The 15,678-nt window shown below is 34.8% G+C and overlaps 2 protein-coding genes across 2 annotated transcripts; both read right to left on the bottom strand.

Moving 5' to 3' along the window:
* Positions 1-1,973: 1,973 nt before the first annotated feature.
* Positions 1,974-11,831, bottom strand: LOC106110829 (ATP-sensitive inward rectifier potassium channel 1-like). The gene is made up of 9 exons (XM_013292755.1): positions 11,296-11,831; positions 7,195-7,321; positions 6,507-6,695; positions 5,807-5,878; positions 4,886-4,993; positions 4,051-4,157; positions 3,349-3,501; positions 2,754-2,873; positions 1,974-2,341 (listed from the first exon to the last, which is right to left on the bottom strand). The coding sequence occupies exons 1-9, from the start codon at positions 11,823-11,825 to the stop codon at positions 2,020-2,022; spliced, it is 1,728 nt and encodes a 575-aa protein (XP_013148209.1). The 5' UTR covers positions 11,826-11,831; the 3' UTR covers positions 1,974-2,019.
* A 561-nt stretch (positions 11,832-12,392) lies between these two features.
* On the bottom strand, positions 12,393-15,672 carry LOC106110891 (inward rectifier potassium channel irk-1-like). Its single transcript, XM_013292843.1, has 4 exons — positions 15,611-15,672; positions 14,846-14,965; positions 14,014-14,112; positions 12,393-12,577 (listed from the first exon to the last, which is right to left on the bottom strand). The coding sequence occupies exons 2-4, from the start codon at positions 14,923-14,925 to the stop codon at positions 12,460-12,462; spliced, it is 297 nt and encodes a 98-aa protein (XP_013148297.1). The 5' UTR covers positions 14,926-14,965; positions 15,611-15,672; the 3' UTR covers positions 12,393-12,459.
* Between the last annotated feature and the right edge of the window lie 6 nt (positions 15,673-15,678).

The raw sequence follows: 15,678 nt of genomic DNA, 5'->3' as shown, positions 1-15,678 counted from the left end.
GATAAAGAGGTATTGAGCAACACATACTTGGCCGACCCTCCATAAGGGATAAGGGCAAGTTGATGATGCTTCATATTCCATTAAAATACGTATTTAAAAAGTAAAATTATAGAAGTCGTTTATACAAACTTAACGAAGTAAATCCCAAAAGATTTTTTAAACGAAAGTTCATTAAAAACTTCCATCTTACCGCCGAGTGGCTTTACGTATTTTCGCTCGTAAATTTATGTCAAGTAATCTTTAGGCGGGAATTTTTAAATTCTGTACAAAATGGCGTTCAATAATTTTTCATTTCATTTTATTTTAAGAGACACTTGTGCTATTTAAAGTTAGCCAGTTAACTTTTTTGAAACGTGAATTAGTCATTCAAGACTTTATGCTGTTAGCTCTCGCACGCGACTCTGTCCGCGTGGAATAAAAAATACAAAAGTATTGCCTATGTGGTCTTTCAGACTACGCTGTACATGCCAAATTTCATCGACATCCGTTCAGCAGTTCAAACTATAAGCTCTAACAAACATCCATTCGGACGGATGGACGTTGGATGTATATTTATCCATCTAAACTTTTTTATTTATATTATAAATCGTATTAGTTTAAATATTTAAAAAATCAACAGTAGTCAAATCTAATATTAAGTATTTATGAATCAAATTATCTTACTAGATTTAGATATACAATAGTTTCTATGTTTTGATGGATGTTTCTAAAGTATTATCATCCAAAGAATTTAACATAATCCTGTCGTTTGCACTTATTGCTATCTTATTGATTATTTATAAGAAACGAAGTTTGTCTTGTTACAAGGAACAAGGCAATTTATCTATAAGTGTTTCACCGTGTATTTCCTCGACTGTACTTCGGAAATAGTTAAATGCATATCTTCTTTCCTGTTTTTTTATCAGAAACTCTTTCACCGAAGGCCAACCTTGCAGTTTCTAATTGCTTGTTAAATGTTTCCCTTTTATTCTAGTTCTGATAAGATTAACTAAAAGTATTGTGAATTCTACTACTTGGCGATAAGGGTTTTAGTCGTTTGTTTTAACGATACCAGAACAAAGTAGGCTAGGGTAGTTTAAACAGCCTTTTTGCATATAACCCTGTGCTATATGCTTAACAAATAGATTAATGGCCCTAACACGAATATTTGAAACTATTGCAACTTCATGGATTTTGAATTTTTGTTGGTGTACGTGATGTCCGATAGGTGGCGCTGCGACAACCTAAATCTAATCTTTTGATCTTTTCAGAGATGCAAATTTGTAAAGTTTCGAAAAATTTAGAGAATTTAATAAAACTCAATTGACTTATTATGGAAAATTGCTCGATATAAAGTATATATTTAACTTATTGGTCACACCCGACAACATCTCTCGATTTTTCCTTAAATTATCGGAATTTAAATGTAGGAAATTTTAGTTTTAGCGTACTATGTGTTATATTGATTGAAGTACAAAATAAATCTTCTCAGCATTTAAAGAAAAAACATTCACATGTTAACTTGTTATTGATTAATTTATAATTATCTGACAGTTTAAAAAAATATCAAGTTCGAAAAATCTTGAACTGAAGTTTAAAATCGATTGGCATTATAATTTGTGAGAACAGCGCCATCTAATTCTATAAGTGTCAAACTTTATTGCATTTATAACTTGAGCGGATAGATGGCGCTGTTTCACATTAAATTAAAAATCATAATATACATCTTCACACGAATGGGTCGGCTCGCCCGCTGAAATACCGCGACCACACAGAAGATAGGCGTGAAGAGTTAGCAATTCCGCGAACAGTCTAATGAGTGTGTTCTAATAGAGAGCTATACTACTAATAATACTTTTCTTACAAGGAAAGGATGGACAGGGAAAGTGAATCTGGAGGAGACGTGTAGAAAGGGGAAATATCCTATTTCGCTATTTTGGCGTATTCAAATGACAATTTGTTCGTCTGACACGTTATGAAATAAAAAACTCATAATCAAATTATTTTTTAATTATAACAACTTAACTTAGGTATAACAAATTAAGAACTAACAACATTCTTATTCTCTTCTGGATAGAATCTTCTGAAATTCCAACCGAAACTTCTTTGTGTTCCTGTTCTCGTAAAAATGGGGGATGAAGGAACGGATTCCCCTACTTTAGATATTGTCGAAGATTCCTGACTTAACGACATATTTGTGGGGGAAAGAGACATGTTTGTGGGAGTGAGAAGGTTGTTAGATGACTTAATGTCGTCTTCAAATAATTTCAATCTACTTGCACTGCAGAGTGGAGTTTCAACTTGTTCCACAGTGTTCAAATTATCAACGTCAATCACGTAAGACTCTTCTTTCTTAGAATACCTATAGAAAAAAACCATTAAAATCAGTCATCTATTCTAATATTACATGGTAAAGAGGAAAGATTCGTATTTTTAGATTTTTGTATGTATTCACGTAAAAACTACTGGACTACAAAAAAATCTTTTACCATTAGAAAGGTAATTTATTTGTTAATAACATAGGCCATATTTTTTATTACATTTTTAATTTCACGCCGACATCTCGAGCTAAAAACTAACAAACTTTAATTAGACAAACTGTATGAAGAAGTCGATATTAAAAATTACATTTACGAGCGTAAAAATTCAGTTTCTGCCTATTATATTCCTTTCCAGATCATGAAAATTCATTGAAATTTTAAATTAACAACTATGATATCGAGTGAGTCAATTGGTGAGATTTTCCATAGTTTAAAATACAAAATCATATTTACTTGAGCACGTTTTTAAAGCGATATCCCCAAATGATCTCCTTAGAGAGGTAAGATGTCCGGCTTTGAGTGACTGTGCCCATGTTTTTTGAGGAACCTGTCAGACACACCACTATCTCGAACCTGAAGACAATATTTTACTAATATTATAAATGCGAATGTTTAGATGGATGGATGTTTGTTAAAGTTTGTAGCCTTAACGGCTGAACGAAATTCGATGAAATTTGGTATAGATATAGAGGATAGTCTGGAAGAATACATCGGCCACTCACTTATGTTTATTTTAATACCACCCGGACGGAGTCGTGGACGAAAGCTAGTATACACATAAAAGCAATGATTAATTTGTTATAACACTAACCATATCAGAAACTTGCAACTGATTTCACTGTTAAAAGGTTGAACATCTTGAGATCGCGAACGCCTTTGACGAAACTATCGCACAACTGTTTATTCAAAGGTACAGATGACATTGTGTAATTGTGTAAATAAATATGAAATTCGAAAAATCGATATAATCCGGGATTCGAACTCAAGACCCTGTAGATTACAAGTCAAGTTCTTAACCCCTGAACCACGAGGCTTGCGGCAAACATACCTGTAATCCATCATATCTTGTGCGGAGAGGTCGTACAGCGGACTGTGGCAGTCTATGACGTGGGCGACCGTCACAGGCCACAGAAGTAATGCACGCGCCTGCTTTAGACGCAGCGGGTGGATGTAGTTATGTACTATCTCACCTTCTAATGTCCTAAATAGGGAATATGCATGTGAAAAAACCATTGAATTAAAAATTACAATAAATTTCGTACGACTAAAAAGCGGCCGGAGTGTTGTGACGTCATCAAATAACGACAAAGGATTTGATTGGTTCTTAGCTTTCAAAAGTCAAAAAGTGAATCTACCTATCACCTACTATGAAAAAGCGTTGTGTTTTCCAACTTGGCGCGGGAATTTTAAAAAATACTCTTTAATTTATTATATAAAAACAATCTTTATATACATGTTTTTATAGTAAAAAAGTATATAACAAAATCCGTCCAATTTGGCGTCATGTGTAGATTGCTTTTACCGAGTTTTGTGCGCGGTATTCGAGTTGGCACGTCTATACCATGAGTAATAAAGCGGATAAGTAAATGTAAGTTTTAATCGTCATGGTTTTTTTTGTATTTTTAACGCACATAAAGTATTTTAAGTAAGTTTCTAGAAATATTTTTTTCTATAAAATAAATAGAATTATGTAATAAATTGTTGTGTGTAGGTGTTGTTTAAGGGTACTTTATATAAAAAAATAAATTACCGTATAGGTTTGAGCATGTAAGCAGTGATAGTGGAGCCAATAAGATGCAGGTTCAGTAAATCCCACACTCGGAACTGGAGACACAGCTCTCCATCGCGTAGGCAAACCTACACCACATTATTCGTATAATTTTCGTTCTACAGAACCTCGATAACTCAAGCCTCCGTAACTTAAAAACCTATGTAACTTCAAGAAAAATTATGTTCCCTTCCCATCAGAGCACAAAACCTCTGCAACATAGACCTTTGATAACTTAAAATGTTTTGTTTCTCTTGGACTTTAACTTATCGAGGTTCGACTGTATTATTAATGGGAAAGTTTGGATAGATAGGATTATAATGTTCGTAAGATAGGGTTCTTTACCACGATTGGATTGTTTTAGCTCCCAATATTTTGACACAGTTGCTAATATTAGTTGATAATATAGGGAGCTTAAATAATCCAATCCTGGTAACAAACTTATGAACATTATATTTGTAAAAACAACGACAGTTTAAATAATATATGACTGTTAGAGTTTGTAACCTAAAAGGCTGAACAGAGTTTGATAAAATTTGGCATAGATGTAGATATCTGGTAGGACAAATAGGTTACTTAATCAAATTCCACGCAAACGGATTCGTGGGCTAAAGCTAGTTAATTATAGCGGAATTAAATTTTAGATCCAATTCTAGTCCTTTTTTCCCATTGATTTAAAAGCAAGAATAAAAAAAGGACTGCATTCTTCAGAAAAGTGGTCTCTGTACAATCACGGAAATTCGCAGTGTTAAACTTTAGGTGACATATATTTTTTTGACTTGTTGCATATGTATTAAGGGCAATTAAACAAACTTACTGTTGCCTTCTTACTAAATCCTACGGAGGAGAGATGTCGGTTTGGTCGCACAAGCTTTGTAAACAGCAAACTGGACAGTCCTCCAGATAATGCCGTGCCAGCAACTATCTGCAAATGATATCTATATTAATATAAAAAAGCGTAAACACACTTTGTTACATAGGATGTCAACACTCACAGCATATATTTGAATATACTTTTATATGACAATATTTTCACGAAATTAAATTCAGGGATTGTCTAAATTGGGTAAAGTTACTTTAAGAGAAAGGGACAAAATACGCCAAAGCATCAAAGAAGCAAGGTTGCCATTACTTAAATTTTCAGCCAATACCGTTAGCATTAAATAATCGAATTTTACGATTTGCAATTGAACATTTTACGCAATTATTTAGGGTTAATAGAGTTTTTATAATGTCGTACGGATAAAGCTACTTGAGAACAGATAGATTAAATCTAAAAATTGTATATTTTCCTTGTAAATGTTTGCTCAGATCAATTCAGTTTCTTGTCTCTGGCACTCCCTTAGCGGATTGGGCCAGTGTCGAATGTTTATGGTTTTATTCTTTTTTAGAACAGTTCGAAGAGACTGGCAACAATACTCTGTGTTTATTCCAGAACAAAGGAATAGAAATCTTTTGGTATTATAAAAATTTGTAATTTTGGTAATATAAAATGGCACAATTGTAACTTTGACACATTTGCTCCGCGTCGCTCCGAGGTTGGTTTAAAAAGGGTCAGCGGAAGCGTCACCATAGATTACAAAATGTTTGTCACAGAGCAAAAAATCTTGGAATAGAGAAAAATTACTTTAGTTCGAACCCTCTGCTTATTGAAAAGTTCCGTAATCCAAAGATTTTTTTTATTTATTTATCTGAAACTGTTGATTTGTTAAATGTTTGTTAAAGCACAATATAATACCTCTATAACCATAACGATGATGGCTTCAGGACATTCTTCGCTGGGATATCGTACTCCGTAGCCGATTGTCATCTGAAATATATATTTCACAGTTAACATATGCAATATTACATTTTCTAATAGAATACATTGTAAGTAAATAATTAAAGACTTGACTATATTTGCAGAATAATAAATATTTAAACATTGCTAACATTTCTCGCCACTTCATTCGTGTAGAATTAAAAATCTAGAAATAAAAATATGTTTCTTAGAGATAGAGCATTCCAATGTTGATGGAGTATACTCGTATGTAGGCGAAATTAAATAGTTTTAACTAACAATATCAGGAATTATACTAATACAAGCTTCCGCTCGCGACACCGTCTGCGTAGAATTCAAACAAACAAAAATTAATAGCCTATGTGTTCTTCCAGACTATTCTCTACATCCATGCCAAATTTAATCGAGATCCGTTTAGCAGTTTAGGCTACAAACGCTAACAAACATCCATCCATCCATCTAAACTTTCGCATTTATAATATTAGTATGATTATAAATACGAAAGTTTAGCCTAAAAAGCTGAACGGATTTTGCTGAAATTTGACATAGGTGTAGAACATAGTCTGAAAGAACACATGGGCTACTTACTTTTGTTTTTTTTTTAATTCAACGCGAAAGGAATCACGGGCGTAAGCTAGTCTACTATAATTCGACATACCTGAGTTTCAACAGACATCATAAGCAGACCAGCGAAGGACGATGTACCAGTGACACAGTGCTCCTTGCCGTCTCCTATATCATCCTGGTACGAGGACGCGACCGCGTACCAGATACCAGCAAAAATAAACCAGAAGATGAAATGCGCTACTATCATTAGTAATATTATGAAACGCCATTTGCTGTTGATCTGAAAAAAACAAATCATTCATCTAGATGATGAACATCTAGATGTACAAATTTAGAAGTTTAAGAATATGAGCTACTTCCGAGTACAAGTACTATTAAGAAATTTGTCAAAGTTCCAGCTAAAAAAGCAAGAATCGCTTGAATGTACGCGAGACAACGCAAAATAAATAAATAGTTCTACACTGCTAATTGCAACGACGGCGGATCCAGGGGGTAGGGGTCATGACCCCCCCCCCCTCTCCTGAACTGGTTGGTCAAGAACTTGACAAAATATTTAAACATATTGACTTGACCACACCACGACTATGTGGCGCCAAAGCTGGATCCACCCTTGGCTAATTGTTTTATATTATTCCGTCGTTTGCGCAACTCTTACCTTTGTGGAGTTAGTCTCGATGCAAGGAACAAAGCAATCTTTATGGTGGATCATTGCGAATTTCCACGACTGTACCTACACTTCGAAGTTCGTGATACACTTGGAGTAAATACGTTACACATACCACGGTATTGACGATGTCACGCATGTATTTGATAGACTTTGCTGGTATATTTGTGCGTACTGGAACATTCTCTTCTCCGCTCTTGTGAACCACGCGTCGTGACCTGATCGGACGACCGTGTTGACGTCTGCAATAAACAGTTGACTGCGTAACAATCGACAATCACACAATAGTTGTCTGATTGTTAACTCAAAGGTGTACGCCCTCTCTACTACTTTTCGTGAAATTACGTAAAAAAATTGAATGTTATTATTGGTTTTTTACAAGTTACTTGGATAATAATACTGATTCTAATTGATCGTTATTTCTGTTAGAAATCACAGAAAGTACAATTAAGGAAACTGTCGGTGTTCCAACTCAAAAGGTACAATCGTTTGTACATTTTGAAACGAGACGCGGAACAAAAACCAATACAACACAACTTATAAATGTGGCTGTACGAAAAAAAATCGGTTAGTATTACAGTGTTAGTTTTTTTATTATTATTTCCTTGTTTACACTCATAGCTATATAATTAGTTATTTGCAGGAGTTTGCATAGTTGCAATAAAATGCTACACTGCGGTTTTCCGCGACTGTACATACCAATACTCATAGAAAGAATTTAAGTAACTAGTTCTTAGTTCGGAGGTGTGACTAAATAAGCTTATCAAACTATAGATAAAATACAAATATTTTTTCGATTCAAATATTTCGGCGTATACGATGACAAAGCCCTGATCTCAAGAGAATCCAACGATAAGATACTATCGTTAACCCGGATAAGATAATCAAAATTTTCGACAATATGAAATATACAATTTTAAAAAGGTAACCAATATACTAATGTTAAAGAGGAATGATTGTCATTTTTGTTTTGTTTTTAAAAACTACTGGGCCAATTTTAAAAAATTTCTTCACTGCTAAAAAGCTATCTTATAAGTAACATAGGCTATTTTTTTTATGTGGACGAAGTCTCGTGCAACACCTGTGTTTTATATTTAATTATTATTAGTTCCTAAACATTAATAACAATAAAATATAGCCTATGTTACTCACAGATAAATTACCTTTCTGATGGTGAAAGAATTTTTAAAATCGGCCCAGTAGTTTTTGAGTTATTTCAATACATACAAAAATACAAATCTTACCTCTTTATTATATTAGTATATACTAATATAGTATAGACTAAGTCGCGGGCGAGAGGTAATCTATATTAGCTCTCGCCTGCGACTCCGTCTGCGTGACATATAGCCTATGACCTATCTATGTTACTCGTGGATAATGGTTGCTTTCAAATGGCGAATTTTTAAAACCAGTCCAATCGTTTTTGGGCCTTATCATTACAATATAACAAACATTTTTTTTCTATTTATAGTATTAGTATGAACCTTAATACTTGAAACATGTACGTCTAATTTACAATCAAGTGGGTCAAGGAGTTGTAGACGTTACATTTTGTAAAGTTCAGTATAAAATATTTATAATTCCATCTCTGTTTTCTCCCCGACATCATTACTACCGGGTCTTGGTTTCGAAGGCGTCATTTGGGTGAAGTGCGAGCATCAAAACACTAGAGGCACGGATTAACACAATACATTTCGGAATCTACACATCACATAGCAAATCAACAACATAGACCGAGCAGCGGGTTCGTGGCACCGTTCTTACTTCTACTACACTACTTTCCTCAATCGACTCACCACTTTGCCAACTAATATTATAAAGAGAAAAGATAAGTAATTTTGTATGTATTGGAATAACTCAAAAAAAACACCGGTAGAGGTAGACGTAGAGATAGATGGATTGCGTGAAAAGTGACATGATCAAAAAGAGAGTGATGACTGATTTGACGGATTATAGAGTGCTTTGGAGGACGAAAACCCGGCGCCCCGACCCTACGGGAGTGGAATAAAGCAGGGGAGATGATGATGGAATAACTCAAAAACTACTGGGCCGATTAAAAAAAAATGCACCATTAACAGTGACATAGGCTATATTTTTATTTCACGGCGGCGGAGTCGCGAGCAACAGCTAGTCTACAGTAATGGTATAAAAAAGAAAGATTTGCTTTATTGTATGTATTGAAGTAACTCAAAAACTGTGTTGATTTCAAAAATTCTTTCACTATCAAAAAGCTATGTTATCAGTGAGTAACATAGGCTATATTATTTACTAGCTGTTGCCCGCGAATTCGTCCGCGTGGTATTAGAGTACATACGAACTATAAAAATAACAAAAAGCTACGTATCCCTCGGGAACCGCACATTTCTCGAGGATGAACCTTATCCTATATGTACTCCAGACTTTGTTTAATATCTGTGCCAAATTTCAATAAGATATGTTGAACCGTTGCAGAATGATTGAGTAAACATTAAATAACTAAATTAATGAATCCCACGGGAACCGTAACTATTCTCGGGATAAAAAGTAGTCTATGTGTTCTTCCAGATTATGTTCTATACCTGTGCCAAATTTCATGGAGATCCGTTCAGCCGTTTAGACTACAAACGCTAACAAACATCCATCCATCCATCTAAACTTTCGCATTTATAATATTAGTAAGAAGTATTTATATGAATATTTAATTTCTTACGGGCATAGTCGAGCAACAGCGAGTATACAAAAAAGGGATAGCGTATTTTGTAGTTTCGGAGTACATGTTCTTGAGTACGAATTCTCATTGTTCAAGTCTCAATAAGTTAGATAACATACATCAATAATCATTGTAACAAAGATTGTTTAGGATATATGTATGTTTATATTAGCTACTAGCTGTTGCTTGCGACTTCGCCCGCGTGGAATAAGAAATATAACCTATTATGTTCTCCCTTTTTTTCAACCTTTTACCAAAATTATTAACTTAGTATTAATCTACGTAATAACAGAAATCTACCGATACCGCTTCAATGGTTTATAAGAGTGCACACCTTTGATTGAACTATCGCACAACTGTTTAGTCGCGCTTTGATTCCTATGAACTTATGGAGTTGCGAACATTACTCGATATTGTGCAACTAAACAGTTGAATTGGCTACAATAAAATCGGAGAACGTTGTGGGATTGTTTAGTCTAAGGTTTGCCTCTAATAGTGAAATAATTTTTTGAAATCCAATTTATTTCATTACATACAAAAATACAAATCTTTAAAACATAGTGTAGATGAATCAGTAAGTACTAAGTATTACGTCCAATGTTTATCAACTTGGATAAGTTATCAATATTGTTTTCTAGATTTTTTTTGTGTCATTAAATGAGATTCAAAGAAAAGGATTAATGGCCGAATTGAGAGTCTCACTTAGTGTAGTTTTAGTTTCAGATATAAACACAAAGGGCTATTTTGCATGCCATCTCCCTCTCTCTCTCTCTCTCTCGTTTCCTCATTCCTGAGGGTCGCGACTCTCCTTGACACTCTCTCGAAGGATGTTTCTCCACTCTGTGCATGCAATGACTCACAAATTATAATACAGACTTCGGCTGCTAGTTTAATCAAATCTGTCTGTCAAGTTAAAACCATTTAATGTAATATATCTCCATACATCCATACTGATCAAGTGCCCAACTGTATTATCAACCGATAAGTACGAGAGCTCTGAGACAGTGAATAGCATTTATGCTAGTCTACACTTATATTATAAAGAAGAAAGATTTGTATTTTTGCATGTACTGAAATAACTCAAAAACGATTCTAAAACTTCTTTTAGAAACTGTAACATAGACTATGTTTATTATTATCTATGATGAAGTCGCGGGAAACAGCTAGTAATATGATAAATGCATAGTCTGGAAGACATAGGCTACTTTTTATCCCGGGAATAGTTAAGGTTCCCGTGGGATTCATTAATTTAGTTTTTTATTGTTTACTCGATAATTCTGCAACGGTTCAACATATCTTATTGAAATTTGGCACAGATATAAAACAAAGTCTGGAGTACACAAGGGATAAGCTTCATCTCAGAGAAATGTCCGGTTCCCGAGGGATACGTAGCTTTTTGTAATTTACATAGTTTGTTTTCTAATACCACGCTGACGAAGTCGCGGGCAACAGCTCGTTTGTTTATAAATAAAACATCTTATATAAACGTGTAAACAATTGTAGTTAATAATATTAAATTGAACTCACCTTCGTTTCTTCCCTTTCTTTCTACGTTTACTATACGGCGTAGAATATCCGTGACCTACTAAATCATCCGGGTCGTTATATATGCTTTCAATAAAATCGATTCTATCGTATGTTTCATTTGTCACTATAGAACTGACCATTGGTTGTGTCGATGCATCCGATATGTGTCTTGTATCTGATTTAGGGCTCGAATCTGTTTCTACATCAATAGTCATTGTTAAACCATTGTCAGTTTGTTCATCTTCACTTGAATATTGTGATATATCAGATATTTTACTGTCTACTGTTTGTTTTGGATTTGAATCAATATTGGTTACGACATTGGGAAATGTGATTTCCTTCCCTTCGACGTATGTTTGTGATATCCTATATTGTTTCTTTATTTCCTCGTTTGTGTAGACTTCTGTGTTCACCATCGCTGGTATTTCAATAGAGGATCTCCCGGATCCGTTGCCGATAGCCGCTGAATAGCTTAATGATCTTTCTAAGGCTCGGTTTCTACTGCCTCTTCTTTCGTTATCGAATTCCATCTTGTTTTTAAATTACGTTACTTTTTGTTGTTTATTTTATACTGCCCTTTAGTTAATATATTTACTTCATCGCGTTTAAATTTGAATGATTTCTTATCTTTAGTTAATTGTAACTTTGTCTTGTTATGTTCGTGTTATATGTTGGAGGTGCGTTTCACAACTAAGTGTCGTTTATCTGAGAATAAGATAAGGCCCCTTTTATCCTTACGAAAGATAAGAAACAAATATATTTGTACTGATTTTATGTTTTGATCAATTCTTGGCCTAGAAATGTGAAGGTGCGTTTGTTCAAATAAACAGCGAATGGTTGTCTTTGTTCGTAAGCATTGTAAGATTTGTAGTTTTTTGTAAATAAGGCAATTCTTTGTAACAAATAGAGATAAATATATAGGCTGCTTAAAAGGCATTTAGCTGCTTGAAAAGAACACAAAAGGTAAAAAATAAAAGAAATATCTTCAAATAATCTTTATTGAACATTATCACAAGTAAATACAAAGATCAAATACACAATAATAAAGTTTTTAATCTTCGAAGGAATTGACATCTTTAAAAAAACACATACAGACGAATTGAGTACCTCCTTCTTTTGGGAAGTCGGTCAAAAATAATAGAAATCGCATAAAATTACTTAACTCTAAGATTTATCCCTCCTTTTAAAAGAGGAAGTCCTTTCAAGATGGAATGTGGAGAGTTTCTCACTGAAGCTGCCCGGAGTACCAGGACACGCGCTCTCCTTGCTGGACGCACTGGATCTAAGGAGGTTATAGAATTAAGAATAAAAGTGTGAAGGTTATATAAGAAGATAACTGATATATAAGACATTTAAGAAATATATAGACTAGACCAAAGTATATCAAACTTATTTCTTTTCCCGCCCCCCTTTAAAATTAAGGTTCAGCACCCCTATTTTTATACAATTTTAGTGAAATTTAAAAAACTTTATGATAAATGAAATTACAAATTATACATCGTCCCCCTAACCTACATTAACTTCCCCCATTTTTTCTAGGGCCATATAAAGCCTCCTTCTAGGTTTCAAAAGCCCCAAGAGGTGCTATCGCCCACTTTGATAAACACTGGACTACATTGTGAACAATTTTTTTTTTATAACATAAGGTGGCAAACTAGCAAGCGGCCACCTGAATCCGCCAAAATGGCGAAGCGCTGCCCATAGACATCCGCGATCGCAGATGCGTTACCTACCCTTATCCGACGGAGGAGAAGACGCACATAAGGAGGATAATGCCCTTCCTATGCATCTCCTCCACCATCAAATCCACTTCCCCTTCCCATCCTCTCCTTATAAGAAAAGAGTGGTAAAGAGAAAGGGACCTAAATTAGGTCTCCGCCACCACACTCGTCAGACTGTACACGGAATTGCTTCCACTTCACGCCTGTCTTGTGTGGTCGTGGTATGACTGGGAGCGTGTCCTGCAGTGCTAACATGTTAAAGCGGGCACTACCACTGTTAGTACTAGGTACTATGTTAGTTGTCAAGTGCCACCTCATGTCCTTGTACTGACATGTTATAATAAATCCACATTAAAATAAGCTCCATCTTTTGTTATAAAATAAACAGTGTCACAAAATAAACTTAAATTTGATTTAGAGACATCTATTGGCAATTAATTTAAATACAATTATTATTGAAATGTGATTTTGAGGATCTTTTAATAGATGGAGCTAGTGAATTATGTAATGTCCCAAGTGAAGTGTCAACTATACTTCCCGTATATATTTTATGAATCTTTGATCAAAACACAGTTCAAATTGAATGTAGGAACTTTTAATATTGCTAAGAGATTAAGTGCCTGTCCCACCAAATTGTAAATTGTCTATTAACAATCCAACGTGTAAAATATATGTTGGAAATATCGGATGTTACCTTATCTGACAGTGACGTCATTTTTATTATTATTATTTTATTATCTTATTTTCCACTTCCTGTGTATCTTGACTGCCAAACCCACTTCCCTTCCCATCTATACTAACATTATAAAGAAAGGAGATTTGTATTTTTGTATGTATTAAAATATATCAAAAATTACTGGTCCGATTTTAAAAATTCTTTTACCGTTAGAAAGGTGATTTTACTGTGAGTGATATAGGCTATAATTTTAAGCAAGAGCTAGGCCTTTATTAGAAGATGGTGGGAAAGAACTAAAATTAAAACAGTTTCATAGGTTACCTGTAAAGTTCTCTTGCACTGCATTGAGGAGTATCTACCGCTTGTGTTACATCCAGACTGGAATAATCCACCACGTACTTCTGCTTACGAGGGTCATATCTGTAATTATTAAATACCAACTTTCGCCTGACACTCTGTCTGCGTAGAATTAAAAAAAGTAACCTATTTGTTCCAGACTATTCTGTACATCTAACTAAGGTCTTACTAATGTTATAAATGCGAAAGTTTAGATGGATATTTGAGTTTGTAGCCTTGACTGGTGCACTCAATGATTGTGACAGTATAGGGTAGTCTGGAAGAACACATAGGGTACTTAACTACTTATCTATATTATTATAATAAAGCGTAAACACACACTTCTTTGTTGCTTAAGATGTCAGTAATTACACCATATTTTTGACTAATTCCTTTTTTAATATAAAGTCCTATACTTACGTCACGCTTTAGGCTATATATTTTCACGCCATTAAACTTAGGGGGTAAATATTTTGGATAAATGTGGGAAAGAGACCATAAGTTGCTGCCAACATCAAGGAAGCAAGATTGCCAAGTTTTGTCATGTCATGTCAGTTTGACACATGTAAACAATAAAATAATTTTATGCTGATAAAATCGCACGGGAACAGCTAGTTTTTTTATATTCCACGCGGATGAAATTGCGAGAGAAAGCTAGAATAAAAGGTTGAATAATGACCTGTGGAGAAAGGTGCAAATTCTACTTAAAAGAAAATCTTTTGTAGAATCACAAGTTTTTTTCACTTAAATCGCGATTGCTATATAAAATATTCGTGCTATGAATGTGTCAGTGGAAATAGTATTAAATGTTACTAACTTGACGACAGAGGGGAAGCGATGTCCCCACAACACCTCGCGCGGTACATACGACGTTTGGCTTTGCGTGAATGTGCCCATTGACGCTGATGCTCCCTTCAAGCTTATAGTTATTTCGTAACTGTGAATATAAACCCTTAATTCCATACCTTCCAGAGACGAAGAATTAATTAAAAAAAAACTATTTCATTCATATCAGTCACCCTTAAGTCACAGAGGAAACATATAATGAGTTGGTTACAATCAGAAGATAGGCAAGTGGAAGTAGTTCTGCGTATAATTTGAGTGTACTTGCAGATCTAATTTCATTCTTCTCCCTTTCTTATAAGAAGAGGATGGTAAGGGGCAGTGGATTTGTCAAGGGATGGGACGCATAGGTAGGATACCTTCATTCTGTGCGTGCTTTGTGGATTGCATTTCATTTGCAAAGATAGACTTCAGCAAATGCGACGCCTATAGGTAATGGCCGCTTCTCTCATCTCACCCTTGTTCCTATGTAGGGTCGGCACAGTATGTGGTCTTCCATATATCTCTATCAGCCATAACTGAATTTACTCCCTTCTTAAGCATATCTTTCACAATCCATACTTTCTTTGGTCTTCCTTTACCTTTGTAGCCATTCAATCTTAACTCTTTCTGGTTTATGTCTTAACATGTCCATACCACGCTAACATTTGCTTTTCAATTTCTCCACCACTGGCGCTACTTCCTAAACAGGTGCATAATTACATCAGAAACAATAAGTAAATTTATGTTAAAGGTTGACCTGTTGTTGGCGAAGTGTTGCGGCGTGTAGCGGTAGAGCGGCGAGGTGCGGTCGATGCGGTGCAGCAG

This window comes from Papilio polytes, unplaced genomic scaffold, assembly GCF_000836215.1.
Source record: "Papilio polytes unplaced genomic scaffold, Ppol_1.0 DF824393.1, whole genome shotgun sequence".
NCBI classification, from domain to species: Eukaryota; Metazoa; Arthropoda; class Insecta; order Lepidoptera; family Papilionidae; genus Papilio; species Papilio polytes.
This window is presented reverse-complemented; position numbering and strand designations above follow the sequence as displayed.

What these genes read in the sequence shown, in the direction of transcription:
- LOC106110829 (XM_013292755.1), bottom strand. Translation starts at nt 11,825, where the DNA reads ATGGAATTCGATAACGAAAGAAGAGGCAGTAGAAACCGAGCCTTAGAA. An exon ending in TGATGTCTGTTGAAACTCAG is followed by an intron (nt 5,879 to 6,506) that starts GTATGTCGAATT and finishes TATATATTTCAG; the next exon opens with ATGACAATCGGCTACGGAGT. An exon ending in TACATGCTCAAACCTATACG is followed by an intron (nt 3,502 to 4,050) that starts GTAATTTATTTT and finishes TTCCCTATTTAG; the next exon opens with GACATTAGAAGGTGAGATAG.
- LOC106110891 (XM_013292843.1), bottom strand. Translation starts at nt 14,925, where the DNA reads ATGGGCACATTCACGCAAAGCCAAACGTCGTATGTACCGCGCGAGGTG. An exon ending in CGCTTCCCCTCTGTCGTCAA is followed by an intron (nt 14,113 to 14,845) that starts GTTAGTAACATT and finishes TAATAATTACAG; the next exon opens with ATATGACCCTCGTAAGCAGA. An exon ending in AGTGCAAGAGAACTTTACAG is followed by an intron (nt 12,578 to 14,013) that starts GTAACCTATGAA and finishes TAACCTCCTTAG; the next exon opens with ATCCAGTGCGTCCAGCAAGG.